General features: G+C 48.5%; 1 protein-coding gene across 2 annotated transcripts in view; it reads left to right on the top strand.

Moving 5' to 3' along the window:
- TMEM255A (transmembrane protein 255A) overlaps nt 1–17,265 on the top strand; it is a 54,886-nt gene that overhangs the window by 25,411 nt on the left and 12,210 nt on the right. For both annotated transcript variants that reach the window (XM_042974201.1, XM_042974202.1), the window contains exons 6-7: nt 1,480–1,568; nt 11,070–11,232. In XM_042974201.1, coding sequence (XP_042830135.1) covers nt 1,480–1,568; nt 11,070–11,232 — 252 coding nt within the window. The remainder of the gene's footprint in view (nt 1–1,479; nt 1,569–11,069; nt 11,233–17,265) is intronic.

Genomic DNA, 17,265 nt, shown 5'->3' with positions numbered 1-17,265 from the left:
CCACAGGGCAGGCCACTCCCCCAGCTCTGTGGATGGCGGTTTGGTCGTCTGGACTCGGTGCCCAGCTGGAGGGAAAGCAGGAGCCTCACCAGAGCACTGGGCCTGGACCAGGGAGGCAGAGCCTGGGTCTCACACGCAGGAGGGGTCAGGAAGCCAAACGAGGGTAATCGAGAAGCCCGGTCCACTCTAAGGCTCTGAGAAGGCCTGGACTGTGGGCCTGGCCCCTCTCATGACACCCCAAGAGGCCAGTCTGCTAATGCACGACGACTTGTCTCGCTTGCCCTATGCATCTCTCCTCGTGTTCCACGCCGCCTTGCGCGGAACTAGAGGCAGCAGGCAGTGAGGTGAAGCACGACTCCGGGCCACTTTCAGAAATTAACGCAATCCCACTGCCTGCTTGTGTGTGTGCACAATAATTGCCCCCCAGCCCAGAGATTCCTTTGATATGAAACTACCATTCGACATAAAATACAATGCGAATGGTGCCCTTGGAGTTAGGCGGGGCGATGGCCCTCCTCCCAACGCATCAGGGCAGATATTTCTATTATGGCTCTGCCTTTCACTTCTCCCCCTACTTTGCACCCAATCCCAAATTTACTGTTTTTCTAACTACCCATGGGTTCAAAGGGAGGAGTAGAAACGTTCACGTGCCAACAGCTTATCAGAAAGGCAGTGAGCATTTGGATGGAGGACCCGATATAGAAAAAGCGCCTGTTTACCACAAATATTCTCTATAACACAGTGAAACACATTCACAAGCACTTCCTTGCATCCATAAAGGACGAGAGTCTGGAAAATTTCTTCCCAACAGAAGACGGTAAATGGAAATGGATCTTTTACATGTTTTGCAAACTCGAGATGTGTGAAATGTCATTGCTGTTCTGATTTCGTGGCGATCGCTTTCTCGTGTTAACTTGGTGACTGTAAAAATATTAATGACTTCCATAGGTTCACTTGTAACCCTGGTCCCCCTAACCCTATTTTTCCTATATAAGGTCATAAGTTCCTCAACCAAAAATTCTCCTTCCGCGAGGGTTCTGAGGAACCTTACCCAGGCAGCTAGAGAGGTACTATTGTACTTCAAAGTGCATGTGACAGCCTTTCTGTCTTCCTCCCCATCTGATCCCCCGCCCCTTGTTCCCCCCCCACCATTCCCCTTCCCCACTTACTTTCATTTCCTGCTGTCATTTGTTCTTCCGCCTGTCCTTCCATCCATCCTTCCTCCTCTGCATCTCCGCCCTTCAGGGATGGGGCACTGAGGGCTGTGGCTGAGGCTGGACGGACCCCAGCTACACGGTGGCTCGTGTCGGGCACAGGTCAGCCAGCCCCGTGCCCAGCCCCATCCCTCTCCTGCGTTGGTGTGTTCATTTCGCAGCCATCCTCACCGCCTCCATCAGTCACTAACTCATATTTCCAGTCCCAGAGGGTCCTGCCTCCCATCCAGTGCCAGCCCATCTCTTCACTGTTGTGTGCCCTCAGGTGAACTGCCCTCACCTCAGCCGTGGATTCTGCACGCCTCGCATCCGGGGCAACACCTGCTTCTGCTGTGATCTCTACAACTGTGGCAAGTAAGTGCTGAGCGCCTCACAGGAATGATGGTTTGACCACAGTGGGCACTAGGAGGGCTGAGGCGGGGCGGAGGGGTGGGGGGAGCGCAAGGGCACACGGTAGGGATCCGAGAAATGGAAGATGTTGGTCTGTCAACAGATTTCAGCTAGTAAGCATTACCTGCCTTATCCGTGCCAGGCATCACGCTAAGTGCTTTGGAATACTTGATCTCATTTTGTTCTTACCTATGATGTATGTAGGATTATTCTCTCCATTTTACAGATGGTGAGAGTGAGGCTCAGAGGAGGCAGACACCTGGCCCAAGGTCACCCAGAACTTGAAAACAGTAGAGGTAGAGTTCAAACCCAGTTCTGTCTTAAGTCCAAGTTCAACAACATTCAACAGATAGTTACTGAGCACTTTCTCTGGGCTTGGGCCTGTTCTAGACACTGCTGACTCAGCAGCAAACAAGATAAAAGTCCTTTCCCTTATGAAGCTTGTATTTTAATAGGGAAGACAGTCAATAATACATGGATATAAAATATGCCAGGTGTTGATCAGAGCTCTGAGAAAAAAAATGAAGCAGGAGAGGTAGATAGGTAGGTGAGGGTGAGGTTGCTGTGTGAGACAGAGGAGCCAGGGAAGGTCTTTTTGAGGAGGTGGCATTTGTGCAGAGACCGGAACAAAGCGAGAGAGCAACCCAAGTAGATACCTGGGGAAAGAGTGTTTTCAAGCAGCAAGAACAGCAAGTGCAAAGGCCCTGAGGCAGGAGCAGGCTCAGTGCTAGTCTTGTTTGGTCACTCGGCTCTCTGCCCTCTAATTGCAAAAACGTCACTTATTCTTTTTTTCAAAACATGTTTAGGGGTGCCTGGGTGGCTCAGTCAGTTGAGCATCTGACATCAGCTCAGGTCATGATCTCACAGTTCATCGAGTTCTAGCCCTGCATCAGGCTCTGTGCTAACAGCTCAGGGCCTGGAGCCTGCTTCAGATTCTATGTCTCCCTTTCTCTCTGCCCTCCCCCTCTTGCGTTCTCTCTCTCTCTTTCTCAAAAATAAATAAACATTAAAATAATTTAAAAAAACATATTTAGGTGGTGGGAATACAGAGTCTATACCTCTGAGGAACTCACAGACTCGTAGGGAAGACAGACATGAGAACAATTGATTATATACAACAGAGTGTGATAGGTACAGTGGGGACCAGTGGATATACTGGGGACCCTGATGACCCAAATGACTGAAAGTCAGGGCTGCTGGGGGAGTGTCAAGGAGGAGGTGACATGGGAGCTGAAATTTAAAGGGGAGGGAAGGAGTTGGGAAAGAAACCAGAAGGGGGTAGAGGTGGGGAAGGTATTCCCAACAGTTGTAGGGTGGGGAGAGTTCTACAGGGGGTAGGAGGTAAGGGCGGAGCTGTAGTCAGAAGCCAGATCATGGAGGGCTCACTGGCCACAGGAGTGACTTTGGACTTGACCCTGTAAGCAATTTGGACTTGACCCCATAAGCCATTGAATGGTATTGCATGAAAGATGGAGTGCTGAGGGCCTGGAGACAGAGGGGGAAGGGAGGAGTTGGCAGAGGGGGCCCGGAGGGAGCTGGATCCAGAGGAGTCAGATGGATGCAGCATCCTCCAGACCCCCACCCCCTACTCTTGGTATTGGGGGGCCCATTTCTGCGGTCTGAGGATTAAGACCTGACTGACTGGAGGTAGGGTGGAGAGGCGGGGAGACTGGCACCAGCCTTTTACCTTCTTCCTTTGCACCAGCCTCATTTCGTTCAAAGGTTTGGCGGCGGAGGAAGAGAAACTTAAAGACTCAAATGAGGTTTGGGGATTATCTGGGAGGCTCAATTATTCATGTTGTAATAATAACTAACACTTGTAGAGGACTTCCCTCCTCAGCAGCAGTGATGGCTATAATTATACTTCCTGAGCTCATCCTTCCAAAAATGATCAAAGGAATGTAAAATAGGTCCTAGGGGAATTGGGGTTATTTTGCTATCTTTCCTTTGGCCTCCCCTGATGCCCCCCTCCTTGCCGCTGTCCTTCCTTCTCCTTTTCCCCCCTCCCTCGCCCAGCTCGCTGCTCTCCTCCCTCCTCTGGCCTGCTCCCCCTCCTTTCTCACTTCCTGGCCTCCTGGTGGGGGGTGCTGGGAGCAGGCTCACACCTGCGGGCCCAGGATGGAGAGGAGCGGAGGCCCCCTGGGAGGCTGCGAAGTGATTCCTTGCAGGCGCCTTTCTCTCTGAATTTAGGTGTGTTTCTGGAAAAGGTTTGAATAAACTAAATCCTACTTTAAATTCCATTCAGTTGAGTCCTTAGGTGCATTTTTTTTTCAAAAGTGGAGACTAAGCCCAGTTTATCTTCCTGTCAATCTGAACTTCATAATAACTGACTTTCTTACTTCTTTAAGAAAATGTTTCTTTTATGTTTGAGAGAGAGAGAGAGAGAGAGAGAGAGAGTTTGAGCAGGGAAGGGGCAGAGGTGGGGCGGGGGCAGAGGATCCGAAGCGGGCTCTGGGCTGACAGCAGCGAGCCCGACGAGGGTCTCAAACTCACAAACTGAGTAAGTAGATTGTGACCTGAGCCAAAGTCAGATGCTTAACAGACTGAGCCACCCAGGCACCCCTGACTTTCTTACTTTCTTAAAGCAAGTTATGCAGTATTGTCTTCAAGGCTCTCAAGGAACTTTATGAGGAGTGGTGCTAAACTCTGGGTTCTCTGGAGGCAGGGACCATGACTTCATCTTATCTCTATCCCCAGTCCCTGGCACAGGAGCAGGCATGAGTAAAGGCCTAATGAAACAGGAGTGACATTTGTTGGAAAGTACCAAAAAGAAGAACGCCCTTTTCACCAGGAAGATAAAATATTGAACTAGGCAACGAAGAGGGGTCACGGGGACGTGGTCCTTAAGCCTGGAAATGGTTTTCGCCTACCTGGGGCCCGGACCCCAGCCCCGGGCATCAGTCAAGGCCCTGTCTGTGGTGCTAAGTTTCCAAGGGCAAAGCCACCAGGAAAAGACTTTACTGAACTTTCCATCAGGAAACAGTCCCACTAGGGTCATAAACCAGGGCCACGAGACTTAAGAGGTAATGATCCTACAATAGAGGGAAAAGGTTTTCCTTGACCTGAGGCTTTTTCCAGCCAGTGCCAAAGAGACCTGAACTCCAGGCCTAAATATAGCTAGCAGCAAGCATTCGGAGAGATGCGGGGACTTTAATTTTGCAGAGCCTGTATTTGTTTTCCTCACACAAAACCTATTTTTAATCAATTGCCAGCTCCTCCAGTCCATTTCCTGGAAAGGAGGCCAAGAAAAAAAAAAAAGTGGGAACAAAAACATCAGGCAGTCATTTGTACAGTGCTATGGAAACAGAGTTTCTACTGTCCCCTCAAACCCACAGACCTTCTTTGACGTCAAGGCAGTCAGGTTTTAATACCAAACATAGATGATTCCATTTAGCCTTATGCAAGAAGGTGGCTTTCTCTAGGACACAGCTCTTCAGCAGCTGCCTTTCAGAGCACTTCGCTCAGCTTTGGAGAGGTCAAGTCAATATCACTGGTTCTCAGTGTGTAACCTAAAGGAAATGGAAGGAAATGGGGGTGGTTTGGTGAACTGCTTCAGCTGGCAATAACATGGAAGAAGACAGCTTACTTTCATTCATTCCCCTGCTTCAACAAAGTTGTATTGAGCCCCTACTATGTGCCAGGGACTGTTCGAGAAGAATAGGTATGGGGAAAGCATAATCTTACCCTTCAGGAACTCGGCTTACCAGAGGGGCTGGGGGGAGGGCAGCTTAGACCCATACACAGAATACATGCAGTGAGAGATGCACAAGCTTGTCCATTGGCGTTGCCTGTCCACCGAGAGTTGGTGGATGGTTCCAGGCGCCTATGGAAGAGCAGAAGGAGGCCCTTCTGCGTTAGCCAAGATCTGTTGCCTCCTGCTTTGTTAAATGGGGATGGAAACAGAGAGGTTATCTTTTTCTCCAGGCACACCCAGCAAGTTGAGAGCAAGAGGGTGAAAGCCCATATTGGGCAATCAACCTCATGATCAATGCCACAATCAGGCTTTGAACTCAGTTACTCATTCACCATTTATTGATGACTTGCAGTGTTTCTGCCACTGTGCTAGACAGCGAGGGAGACACAAAAGAAGTGTAAGAGAGGCCCCTCGCCCTCAAGAGGTTATAATTGAGACGGAGGCGCTATGTTTACCTTGGTTGTAGCTTCAGCACCCAGCACCGTACTCAGCGCTGAGTAGACTGTCAATAAACATTAGACGAAGTGACTAACTGAATTATTGACATACGCAAAGTGCCAAACTAAGAGGAACAGACTGTCTGAGGCTATGGGAGTCCAGGGGAAAAGCTAATGAGTGGGCACCGGAGTCCTTGAAGAAGACACTAGAGACATGGCTGTGGAAGCTTTGAGCAGTGGGAAAGGCTAGGACAGGCAGAGAACAGAAGGCGGTACCTTCCGTGCAGGGAGACAAATCTGAGCACAGGTTCGGAAGAAGTACCCAGTATGGCCAGTTTGGGGTTTCTCAGGGCTCTGGCCTAGCTGGAGACTGGACTCCATTTTGGAGCCAGATTGTGGCCAACTGAGGCATTTGGATCCTTCTTCCTGAAGGTAATGGGGAGCCATGGGAGGATTTTGATTAAATGAATGATTTAGTTTTAAGAATGTTTGAGGAAGCTTAATGAAGCAGTGGTAGGGTCTGGTAGGCAGGCCTCGCGGGCATGGACACTGAACCAAGTGGAATCATGAATCTCCAACAGCAACAAACTGCATTAATTTGTTAAGCCCTGAACCACACCTAAATATTAATGTTCTTTTGCTTCATGGTTAAGTAAAAAAAAAAAAAAAATTTCAATAGCTGCCGAACCTGCTCAAACCGGAACCAAACATATAGTATCTAAAATAATTGAGTATTTTTAAACAGACTGCTACCCTGTGCACCATGGTGTGGTCTGTGCCTTTAAAGTGTCAATGCTTTTATTTTTTTCATTTTCAAAAACAGCTTATTTTTGAGAGAGAGAGAGAGAGAGAGAGAGCGTGCATATGGGGGAGGGGCAGAGAGCGAGAGGGAGACACAGAATCCGAAGCAGGCTCCAGGCTCTGAACTGTCAGCACAGAGCCTGTCGTGGGGCTTGAACCCAGAACCCATGAACTGCGAGATCATGACCAGAGCCAAAGTCAGACGCTTAACCGACTGAGCCATCCAGGCGCCCCAAGGTGTCAATGCTTTTAAGAACAAGATTCAGGGGCGTCTGGGTGGCTCAGTCGGTTAAGCGTCCGACTTCAGCTCCGGTCATGATCTCATGGTCCGTGAGTTCGAGCCCCACATCGGGCTCTGTGCTGACAGCTCAGAGCCTGGAGCTTGCTTTGGATTTCAGGTCTCCCTCTCTCTCTGCCCCTCCCCCACTTGCACTCTGCGTGTGCGTGTCTCTCTCTCTCTCAAAAATGAGATAAAAACATTTAAAACTTTTTTTAAAAAAAGAACAAGATTCAAAGATTCCTTGCCAGAGGCTGGCTCTTAGAAGGGAAAAACAACAACAAAGCTACATGTTTTGTGGGGGGCTCTTATTATGTGCTGGAGTGCTGCTTTCTTGCATTATCTCCTGAAATCCCCCAGGTTAAGAAAGTTGCTCAGCAAATAAGGGACAGAGCTGGGACCCAGATGCAGTTCGACTCCAGAGTGCTGCCTGTCTGTGCGCACTCCCAGCCCAGCCTGCCCTCCATGTGTTGGGAGGTAGACAAAGATCATTCAGGAAAGTCAGAAGCTCACTGTCAAGCCCTCCAACCCCACACTCACCCTTACTCACAGGCCTGCCTTTTTACAGCTCTTGTACGGCTATGCCTTTTCGTGGCAGTAAGCAATTTTCTTCTCACTGCATAAATCTCTTTATTAATATATGATACTGATGAGAGTAATGCTTTAAAATCCCAATAAACATGGGTTATGTTAATATTTTATATCCGAAGAGAGAATTTTTTTAAAGGATAATGAAATATGTCTTCTTTCTTGATCCCTCTTTAATGGATCATTTCTTCATCCAGTGTCTAATATCCTGGGTGCCAATGTTATGGTTCATGGTTTTCTTCTAGGTTCAGTGAAGAATAAAAGATATGTGCAAGTAATCTGAAAAAATGTAGCATGAAATATAAATCTGATTTTTCGATTATAATTCATAATGATAGAGTAACAGAATTCAACAATGATTTATGTCAGTGGGGCTCCGTTTTGATTTTGAGAGGCAGGAAAATGTCATGGTAAAGTATAAACTCAAGGCCAGCGTGTCTGGGTTCAAAGCTCACCTCCACTACTTAATTAATTTCTTTCTCTGCTTTGATTTTCTCATCTGTAGGTAACAGGGATAAAAATAGCCCCTACCACATAGGGTTATTCTAAAGATTAAGTGAGTTCGTGTTTGCACACTGCTTCGAATAGTACCAGGTGGGGGTGTCTGGGTGGCTCAATCGGTTAAGCGTCCGTCTCTTGATTTCAGCTCAAGTCACGATCTCATGGTGGGATCGAGCCCCGGTCGGGCTCTGTGCTGACAGTGTGGAGCCTGCTTGAGATTCTCTCTCTCTCCCTCTCTCTCTGCCCTCCGCTGCTTGCATGCATGCACTCTTTCTCTCTCAAAATAAATAAATAAATTCAAAAACAAAGAATAGTACCAGGTAATTGTAAGTACTCTATAGAACTTTTTGTTATTATAATTGTATTCGTTTTTCAAAATCACAGATTTGACCTACATCTATGATGGTAGATAGCTATACATATTCTTACTTAATATCAGAAAGAAAATATTCTACCTGCCAAGAGTAATAATTACTTGAGAGTTACTGTGTTCCCTGATGTCTGCAGAGAGCCACTGGTAGTGGGAATAAGCTTTCTGTGTGTCCGCCTTGCTTGTGGGTGGTCTCCAGTTATAGTCTTGAAAATACTGAAATCTGGTTCAAATTCGGACGAATTAAGACACCTTTAAAATTTCAGTATGGAAGCTTACTATTTAAAACCGTGGGTTTCACGGCGCCTGGCTGGCTCAGTCGGGTGGAGCATGTGACTCTTGGTCTCAGGGTTGTGACTTGGAGCCCCACGTTGGGGGCAGAGTTTACCTAACACATAAAAAATAAATAAAACAGTGGCTTTCAAACATCAGCGAGCTCATGAACCAGATTCCCGAGGCTCACCCTAAGATTTTCTGCCGGATTCTGTGGGACTGGGGCTGGGCCTAGGAACCTGTGTGTTTAAGCATCTGTTTCTCAAAGACACATGCACACACAGACACGCAAACAGCACGCTGATACACAGGCATGCGCATGTACACACAAACACACCAATGGTTCTGATGCAGTCTGTCCGGTAACCACACTGATTTCAGTTCCTCAGAAAAACACTGATTTTAAAGGATCCTGAGATAAAATAAAATCACCTGTAAAGTTTAAAAGTCTTCTCTTGTGTGAATAATCCCTCCCTGCTTGCCTTTGGAGGTTAACCTTTCATTTTTGTCCTTTTTCACATCCAGTGTTCTTACAACAGGGGAGTCACGCGTAATGTCCATCCTGATGCCAGGGCACTTGGTTGTGATTTTAAGAACCACAATGTTGGAGAGTCATTAGCGATTCCAGCGGCCAAGTTGTAAACTAGTCTGCAACATCCCAGAAGACAGGAACTTTCACTTAATCACTTCAACACAGATTTATGTGGCACCGACCAGGTGTCAGGGAGAGCAGCAAACAAAAGGAACTGAGTCCCTGCCATCACGGAGCTCACATTCAAGTGAAGAGACAGACAGTAATGAGTGAGCGCTAGAGAGCAGCTCAAGAAGGCTGACGTGTCAGCTCTGCCCGCCATAATAAAATACCATAGAGCAGGTGGCTTAAACAACAGACGTTCACGCTCGCATAGACCTGGAAGCTCGGGGTCTGAGATCAGGGCACCAGCATGGCCGGGTTCTGGTGGGGGCTCTCTTCCTGGCTTGCAGATGGCCACCTTCTCACTGTGTCCTCACGCAGCCTTTCCTCAGCGCCTACAGACGGAGAGAACTTGCTCTCGCTCTCTCTCTTCCTTTCTATAAACCCATCAGTCCTATCGGATTAAGGCTCGGCCCTTCTGACTTCATTTAACCTTGATTACTTCCGAAAAGCCCTGTGTCCAAATACAATCATTTTGGGAGTTAGGTGTTCAACTTAGGAATCTTGGAGGGGGATACACTTCAGTCTGTAGCAACTAATGTGATAGACAGTGACTGAGCTGAGCGGGGGTGTCTTTGGACAGAGTGGTCAGGGAAAGCCTCCACAAGGAGGTGAGATTCAGGTTCTGTGCAGCAACTTGGCTTTAGTTCTTTACTGGGACATTGTTTTGTGTTTGTTGATGTTTTGTTCTGAAAGAGGAGAAACGGTGAAATCTTTGAAGCTTGAATTCAGATTCCAGCTTTTTCACTTATGACTCGGGCGAGTTCCTGACTTCTCTCTGCTTTAGTTTGTTGGTCAGGAAAATGGGAATGGTGATAGTACCTACCTCATAGAATATCATAAGGATTTGCAGTGCTGTCTAATAGAACCTTCTGCAGTGACAGAAATGTAATCCGCTCTGTCCAGAGCAGTAGCCAGCCACTAGTGTGGCTCTTAGAAGTGTAGCCAGGGGGCCCCTGGGCGGCTCAGTCGGTTAAGCCTCTGACTCTTGATTTCGGCTCAGGTCATGGTCTCAAAGTTTGTGCGATCGAGCTCTGCATTGGGCTCTGCGCTACAGCGAGGAGCCAACTTGGGATTCCCTGTCTCCCCGTCTCTTTGCCCCTCCCTCCGTCTCAAAACTAAATAAATGAACGTTAAAAAAACGTTGTAAGAAATGTGGCTATTGAGCACTTGAAACGTGGCTGGTGAGCCTGAAGAACTGAATTTTTAAAATTTTTTTTCATGTTTATTTATCTTTGAGAGAGAAAGAGACAGAGCTTGAGCAGGGGAGGGGCAGAGAGAGAGGGAGACACAGAATCCGAAGCAGGCTCCGGGCTCTGAGCTGTCAGCACAGAGCCCCATTGGGGCTTGGACTCACGAACTGTAAGCTCATGACCTGAGCGGAAGTCAGACGCTTTACCAACTGAGGCCCCCGGGCGCCCCTGAATTTTTTGTTTTACTTAATTTTAACTCATTTGCATTTCAACAGTGACTAGTAGCTACCATCTTAGACAGCACAGATTTAATGAATTCACGTATGTAAAATGCTTAGCGCTGTGCCTGGCACGTAGTAAACGTGAATGTGCGCTGTCTAGGATTCGTGTCGGTGACGGCAACAAGTGTTTGTCTGGTAGGTAGGAGGTGAGTTTTTCAATTTATTTTTTGCCTAAGCAGCAATCGCACTTTGATTTATTACGGTGCCTTGCTCCCCAGTGCGTTCATGGCTATGACGTCCCTTACCATAGCTCCCCACCTATTCACCTGTCTTTTCGCTGAGCTGTGTAGTAGCCAAAGCCCTAGGGGACAGCCTACTCCCGGGAGACTGACGGGTGTGTGCTTCTCCCTGTCCAGCCGGGTGGAGATCACCGGTGGGTACTACGAGTACATCGACGTCAGCAGCTGCCAGGACATCATCCACCTCTACCACCTGCTCTGGTCCGCCACCATCCTCAACATCGTCGGCCTGTTCCTGGGCATCATCACTGCCGCTGTTCTTGGAGGCTTTAAGGACATGGTAAGGAAGGAAGCGGCTTCTTATCCCAGAGGCCCCTGTCAGGGGCCAGGGTGGAGGCTAGGAGGTTGGAGGCAAGGGGGACCCACGTTTCAAAGGGAGGACTCCGAAGCAATTGCTTCAAGGATATAGCTGCCTTCAAACATCTCAAACTGAAGGAAACAGGCGATGTCATTAGTGGGCAAAAATTTCTTGTTAACATGAGTTGTCTGTGTTCTTGAGGTACATTCTGGGGGCGGGGATGAAGAGCCAGTGTCCTCAATTCTCCCGTTCATGCTGGTTATATAAACACAGCCTTTCATGCTCACGCCGCCCCCCCCCCCCACACACACACACAAACACACACTTTTAGTAGAAACCTTTCTGGTCAGTTTTTCCCCTAACTGACTTCGGGAGAAATAGAAGCAGAGAGGTTTTTAGCTCAGGTAAGAGTAATGCTGGTCTCCCCGTCCCCAGGAATTTCATCCTGGAGTTTCTCCAGAAAGAGCATCTGGGCTCTTCTCTTTCTCCATCTGAAGGGCCACCCTTGGGCTAAGCTGCTTGCCGGGTCTTGTCCTCAACCTCAGCCTCCCCAAGTTCCTTATCCTCCCTCTCAACTCCTTTCCATATTTGTGTGTGTGTGCGTGCGTGTGTGTGCACGCGCGCGCACGCGCCAAGTCACAGGGGACTCAACGCTCAGTAAGTTCCCTGTAAGAGTGGGCTTCCTCCCTCCTTTGCTTTTAAAGCATTACTAAGCATTCCTTTGCTTATTTAACAAACTTTGATCTCTAATTATAGAGAGAATAGTTTTAGAACTATGGTTGTCAACCTGGCTTCCTTTTAGAATAGAATCACCTGAGGGGCTCAAGAAGCCCAGATGCCTGGGGGTGCCTGTGTGCACCCGGGTGGCTCAGTTGGTTAAACGTCAAACTCTTGATCTCGGCTCAGGTCATGATCTCACAGTTTGTTGGTTCAAGCCCCACATCAGGCTCTGCGTTGATGGTACGGAGCCTGCTTGAGATTCTGTCTCTCCTCTCTGCCTTTCCCCTGCTTGTTCTCTGTCTCTCAATCTCTCTCAGAATTAAAAAAAAAAAACTTTAAAAAATAGCTTAGATGCCTGGACCTCTCCACCGAAGATTCTAAGTTAATTGGTCTAAATTGAAGCCCAGGCATCAATATTTTAAAAATTTGTTAATGTTTATTTATTTTTGAGAGAGAGCGCACAGGCAGGGGAAGGGCAGAGAGAGAGGGAGACACAGAATCCGAAGCAGGCTCCGGGCTCTGAGCTGTCATCCCAGAGTCCAATGCGGGGCTTGAACCCACGAACCGTGAGATCATGATCTGAGCCGAAGTCGGACACTCAACTTACTGAGCCACCCAGGCGCCCCAAGCATCAATATATTTTTTTAATGTTTATTTATTTTTGAGACACAGAGAGAGTGTGAGCCAGAGAGGGGTAGAAAAAGAGGGAGAGAGAGGATCCCAAGCAATCTCCTCTCTATCAGCACACAGAGCCCGATGTGGGGCTCGAACTTATGAACCATGAAGTAATGCCCTGAGCTGAAACCAAGAGTCAGAGGCTTAACTGAGCCGCCCAGGCGCCCCAGGCCTCAGTATTTTTTAAAAATTCCACAGGTGGTTCTGCTCCGCAGCCAGGATTGAGTGCCTCCGCTTTAAAGAAGCGTCCCACATATGTTTAGGGAATTATTTTGTGCTTAAAAGGGTTCTCCTTTGACCCCAGAAATGAGTCAGATAGCCCCTAAACCCCTGGGTGTTTCTGTCCCATTCTGGGGTCCCTGAGGAACAGGAACCTGAAAGATAGTTTGTAATTTGACCTTGGCCTGTCAAAAGGCTAAACAATGGAAAGGGAAAGGTAGGGTAAGATGGGGGAAAAGAAAACACTGCAGCAGAAGCAGGTTGACAGGAAGTTATTGAGTGTTCCCGCTGGTGACTGGAAGTCAAGAGAATTCCATCCCTACTCACGTCCAGTCTGTCTGTCTGTCTGTCTGTCTGTTTTTTTCTCTCCCTCTCTCACACACGCATTTCTCATTCCCACACCCCGCCCCCCACTGGGGAATGCCCAAGCACTAAGGAGTGGGGGCACACCAGCAGAGGTGCGACCCTCAGAGGGAGGAGGCCCTGTAGGTTTGGGCCTGAGGGAACTTTGGGGCGGGAGGGCTTCAGAAAAGCTGTTTGTGGGTTGAACAAAGGATGCTCTGTGTTCTTGGAGACCTTCCCCAGGGGGCCAGTGAAAGTGGAGGCGCTGAGTAGAATGGGAGCCGCTCTTGCTGGAAGGGAAGCTTCGGGGGTCAGGGGTTCAGGAGATCGCACATCAGGATGGATGTTAAGGGTTATCTGGATCGTTCCTAGTGCTTTCGGACCCAGGGGGCCGAGCTACCCTGATGCGCAAATGCAGTGGGTGGTGGGCGACTACTCAGTAGGCTCCGTGGGGTTCCTGCAAGGAATCAGTGGATCGTTGATGTACAGGTTTATTTTTGGACTCTTCGTTTCACTGTGACCTTTGATCTTTAGGGGAAAGGGGGGTTTGTCGAGGGTCTGTCCTGACAGGTAGAATCACGAGCCTCTACTTTCTACAGAGGGCTTTTGCGCAATTAACTTCCTTCGCTCCTCCCCGCTATTACTACCTTATGAGGTAAGTATTACTGCCCCCATTTAACAGATGAGGAAATAGGCCAACAGAGGTCAAGTGACTTGCCCAGAACTAAATAGCAGAGCTGGGACTGGAGCCCAGGTTTGTCAGATGCCAGAGCTTTGCTCTTTCTACTGTGTCCCAGCTGCCCGGACCGACATTTGGATAGCCCTTTCCGGTTCTCCAAGTGTTTTACCACACATTACCTCCTTTGTTTAGTTGCTTTAATTTAGAACAATTAAAAGCGAGTTGTTTCCAACTGTCCGGAGCTTCTTTAAGAGGAAACGAGGAGGAGGGCAAGGGAAATACAAATGCCGGGCCTGGGAACTCAAATGGAGGACCAATGGGGAAAACGAAAGATGAAAGCAAAGATCAGGGGCAGGGCATCCGATTCATGAGATGGGAGAGTTAAGTGGGAATGTTCAGATGGGGTGCCAGGAAGGAGCCATTACTTCGATCACTTTATTTTTTTTAAGTTTATTTCTTTATTTTGAGAGAGAACGGGAGGGGCAGAGAGAGAGGGGGAGACAGAGAAGCTCAAGCAGGCTCCGCACTGTCATCGCAGAGCCTGATGTGGGGCTCAGGGAGATCATGACCTGAGCTGAAATCAAGAGTCGGACGCTTAACCGCTTAACTGACTGAGCCACCCAGGTGCCCCACTTCAGTCACTCTGAGACGTGGTGTAGACAAACCTGGAACATCAACAGGTGAACCTCAATAAAATCCTCGACCTGGGTCCAAACGCAGTTGGTGACTTGTGGTGTGCCCCCCGCCTCCGCCCCCGTGAGTGGAATGCCCTGGGATCCGCAGGGAGGCCCAGGGGTGCTGGCTGGTGAAAGCCATTCCCAGGGAGTGAGGACAGGAGCCAAGGGCTAGCTGGCAGCTGTCAACGGGATTAGCCAGGAGCCGCCATTTGCAGAATGTGTTGCCTTGAGAGGAACAAGGATGTCTTCATTCCCTGACCAGAGGAGGCTTGGGGCAAAGGAGCTTTTTTTTTTTTTTTTAATGTTTTAAATTTATTTTTGAGAGAGAGAGAACAAGTGGGGGTGGGGGGCAGAGGGAGAGACACACACACAGAATCCAAAGCAGGCTCCAGGCTCTGAGCTGTCAGCACAGAGCCCGACAGGGGGCTCGGACCCAGGAGCCTCGAGATCTTGACCTGAGCGGAAGTCGGACGCTTAACCGACTGAGCCACCCAGGTGCCCTGGGGCAAAGGAGCTTTGAGAAATGTTTGATGAAGTGTTTGTTGACCAAAGATATAAGAATGTGAGATGAGTCTTTCAAAAGTGACTATATCTTGCCATTTTCTCCTAATTGGTGTCTATGGTTTGGAGTAAAGTGGGGAGGAATGAAAGTGACCCTCTTTAAAAAGTCCACAATCATTGCCTCAGAATAAAGTCAGTTTTGTCCAGGCAAGATTGCTTTCACCATTTCCTGTGCTTCCTAGTAACCTTTTGTTTCCCCGGAGCTCAGAATGTTACCGATCAGTAGTGGGGGTGTCATAACTTCTGAGCCCCAGAATTTTATTTATTTATTTTTTAAAGTTTATTTATTTTTGAGAAAGAGAGGAGAGAGAGAGAGCACACGCAGGTGGGGGAGGGTCAGAGAGAGAGAGGGAGAGAGAGAATCCCAGGCAGACTCCACATGGTCGGCGAGGAGCCCAAGGCAGGGCTGGTACTCACGAACTGCGAGATCATGACCTGAGCCGAAGTGGGTCGCTTAACCGACTGAGCCCCCCAGGTGCACCAGGAGCCCCAGAATTTTAACGGAAACACACACCATTCTCTTTACGCCCTCTACCCTTGACTCTCCTGTCTTCTGTGGCTTTCCTGGGCTTATTCAATCTTCCTCTTGTGTTGCTTTCTCTGTAATAGTGAACTTCCTTTCAGAGATTAGCCTGGGCCCCCAGCCTCGCTGAGCACACAACAATTTTTATAGATAACGTTTACATTGCGTGATTGTTTCTCTATAGCTAGGCTTAGTTTATTTGCATAGATGAACTGATTTCATCTTGCAAGAGCTGGAGGGCGTGTTTTTAACTAACAGAAGGCCAAGGGAACATGACTTCTGGGCCCTCCTCAGGGATGAGATTTCTTCTTAGAATTCTGGTGGCGAAGTCAAGGCGTTTCTGAGCACTCTTTCTCTAGAAAGCGAGCCAGCCCTTGGAGTTGGTCAAGGACCTCAGCCCCCTCCCACCCATGGGAGGGGCTGACAGACATTTCTCTCTGCTTGTCCGTGAGCTGCATTGTGATGCTTGAGGTTTGTAGCTCTTCAAAGCTCCCAGAGATGTAAACAGTAACCCACTCCAAGGAAGAGAGCAGTAGAACTGTGTTGAAACTTGCTATAAGGGAAGAGTCCTCTGCCAACACCCCAACGTGGCTGCCCGTGGCCACTGCCAAAGCCTGCCCACACATTTTCATCGCTTGAGAGGAAGCGTCTGCTCTCCGTTCACGTGGAGTAGATACATACCAGAACGAAGACACTGATTTTGCAGACAGCCCTTGGCTATCCACACGAATGGAAGCCGTGTCAATGCCATGGAACACGGGAAAAACATTTACCCCGTGCCTTGACCCACGCGGCACACGTCAGGTCCTGCTTGGGACAGCCCTACTTGGGCACTAATGAGCTGTGACTTCCTTTAGCAGTGTTTCGGCCCTGTTGAGAGCAGGAACTCCCCATCCTGGACAAGATCAGCTTTAACCCTTGAAGGGCTACATGCACCATCATGTTATCAAAATGGCATTAAATTCTTTCAGCGCCGTTTTGTGTGCCAAAAACAAAAGGGGATCGATATACTCTGCTTGGTCCTTCATGGGTTCTGTGTACTGCTAGGGTGTTGCCTTCCGCCGGCAGGGCCGGTGAGAAACACAGAAACACGTACCCTTCACGTGTGCATGAGAGCTCCTTAGCAAGCTTGCAACCTGCAGGAATCCTCACGACTTTTACAAACCCTTTGTGATTCGTCACATTTCCGTCACAGCAAGCGCAGTAGCCTGCTCAGCCTTGTCGATGTGACATGTTGTATTTTGGGCCTTATTCTTGTCTTTGTCTTTTGGGTTTTTGAAAACCACATAAATAAGTGATTTCAACTTTTCTATAGGTTTGAATGTTTCAAAATAATAAATTGGGGGGGAATGACACAAGTAATATACTATAAAAAAAAAAATAGAAGGGTGCCTGGGTGGCTCAGTCGGTTAAGTGCCCGACTCTGGATTTCGGCTCAGGTCATGATCTCACGGTTCGTGAGCCTGCTTGGCTCCCAAAACCTGCTTGGGATTCTCTCTCCCTCTCTCTGCCCCTCCCCCGCTCATGATCTCAAGGGGGTGCACTCTCCCAAAATAAATACATTTTTTAAAAACTCAAAAAAGAAATAGAGTGAAGGGTCCCCATATACCTCCTGATAC

The sequence above is a fragment of the Panthera tigris genome, chromosome X (assembly GCF_018350195.1).
Source record: "Panthera tigris isolate Pti1 chromosome X, P.tigris_Pti1_mat1.1, whole genome shotgun sequence".
NCBI lineage: Eukaryota > Metazoa > Chordata > Mammalia > Carnivora > Felidae > Panthera > Panthera tigris.
Note: the sequence above shows the minus strand (reverse complement) of the source record. Positions and strands in the feature narration are given on the sequence as shown.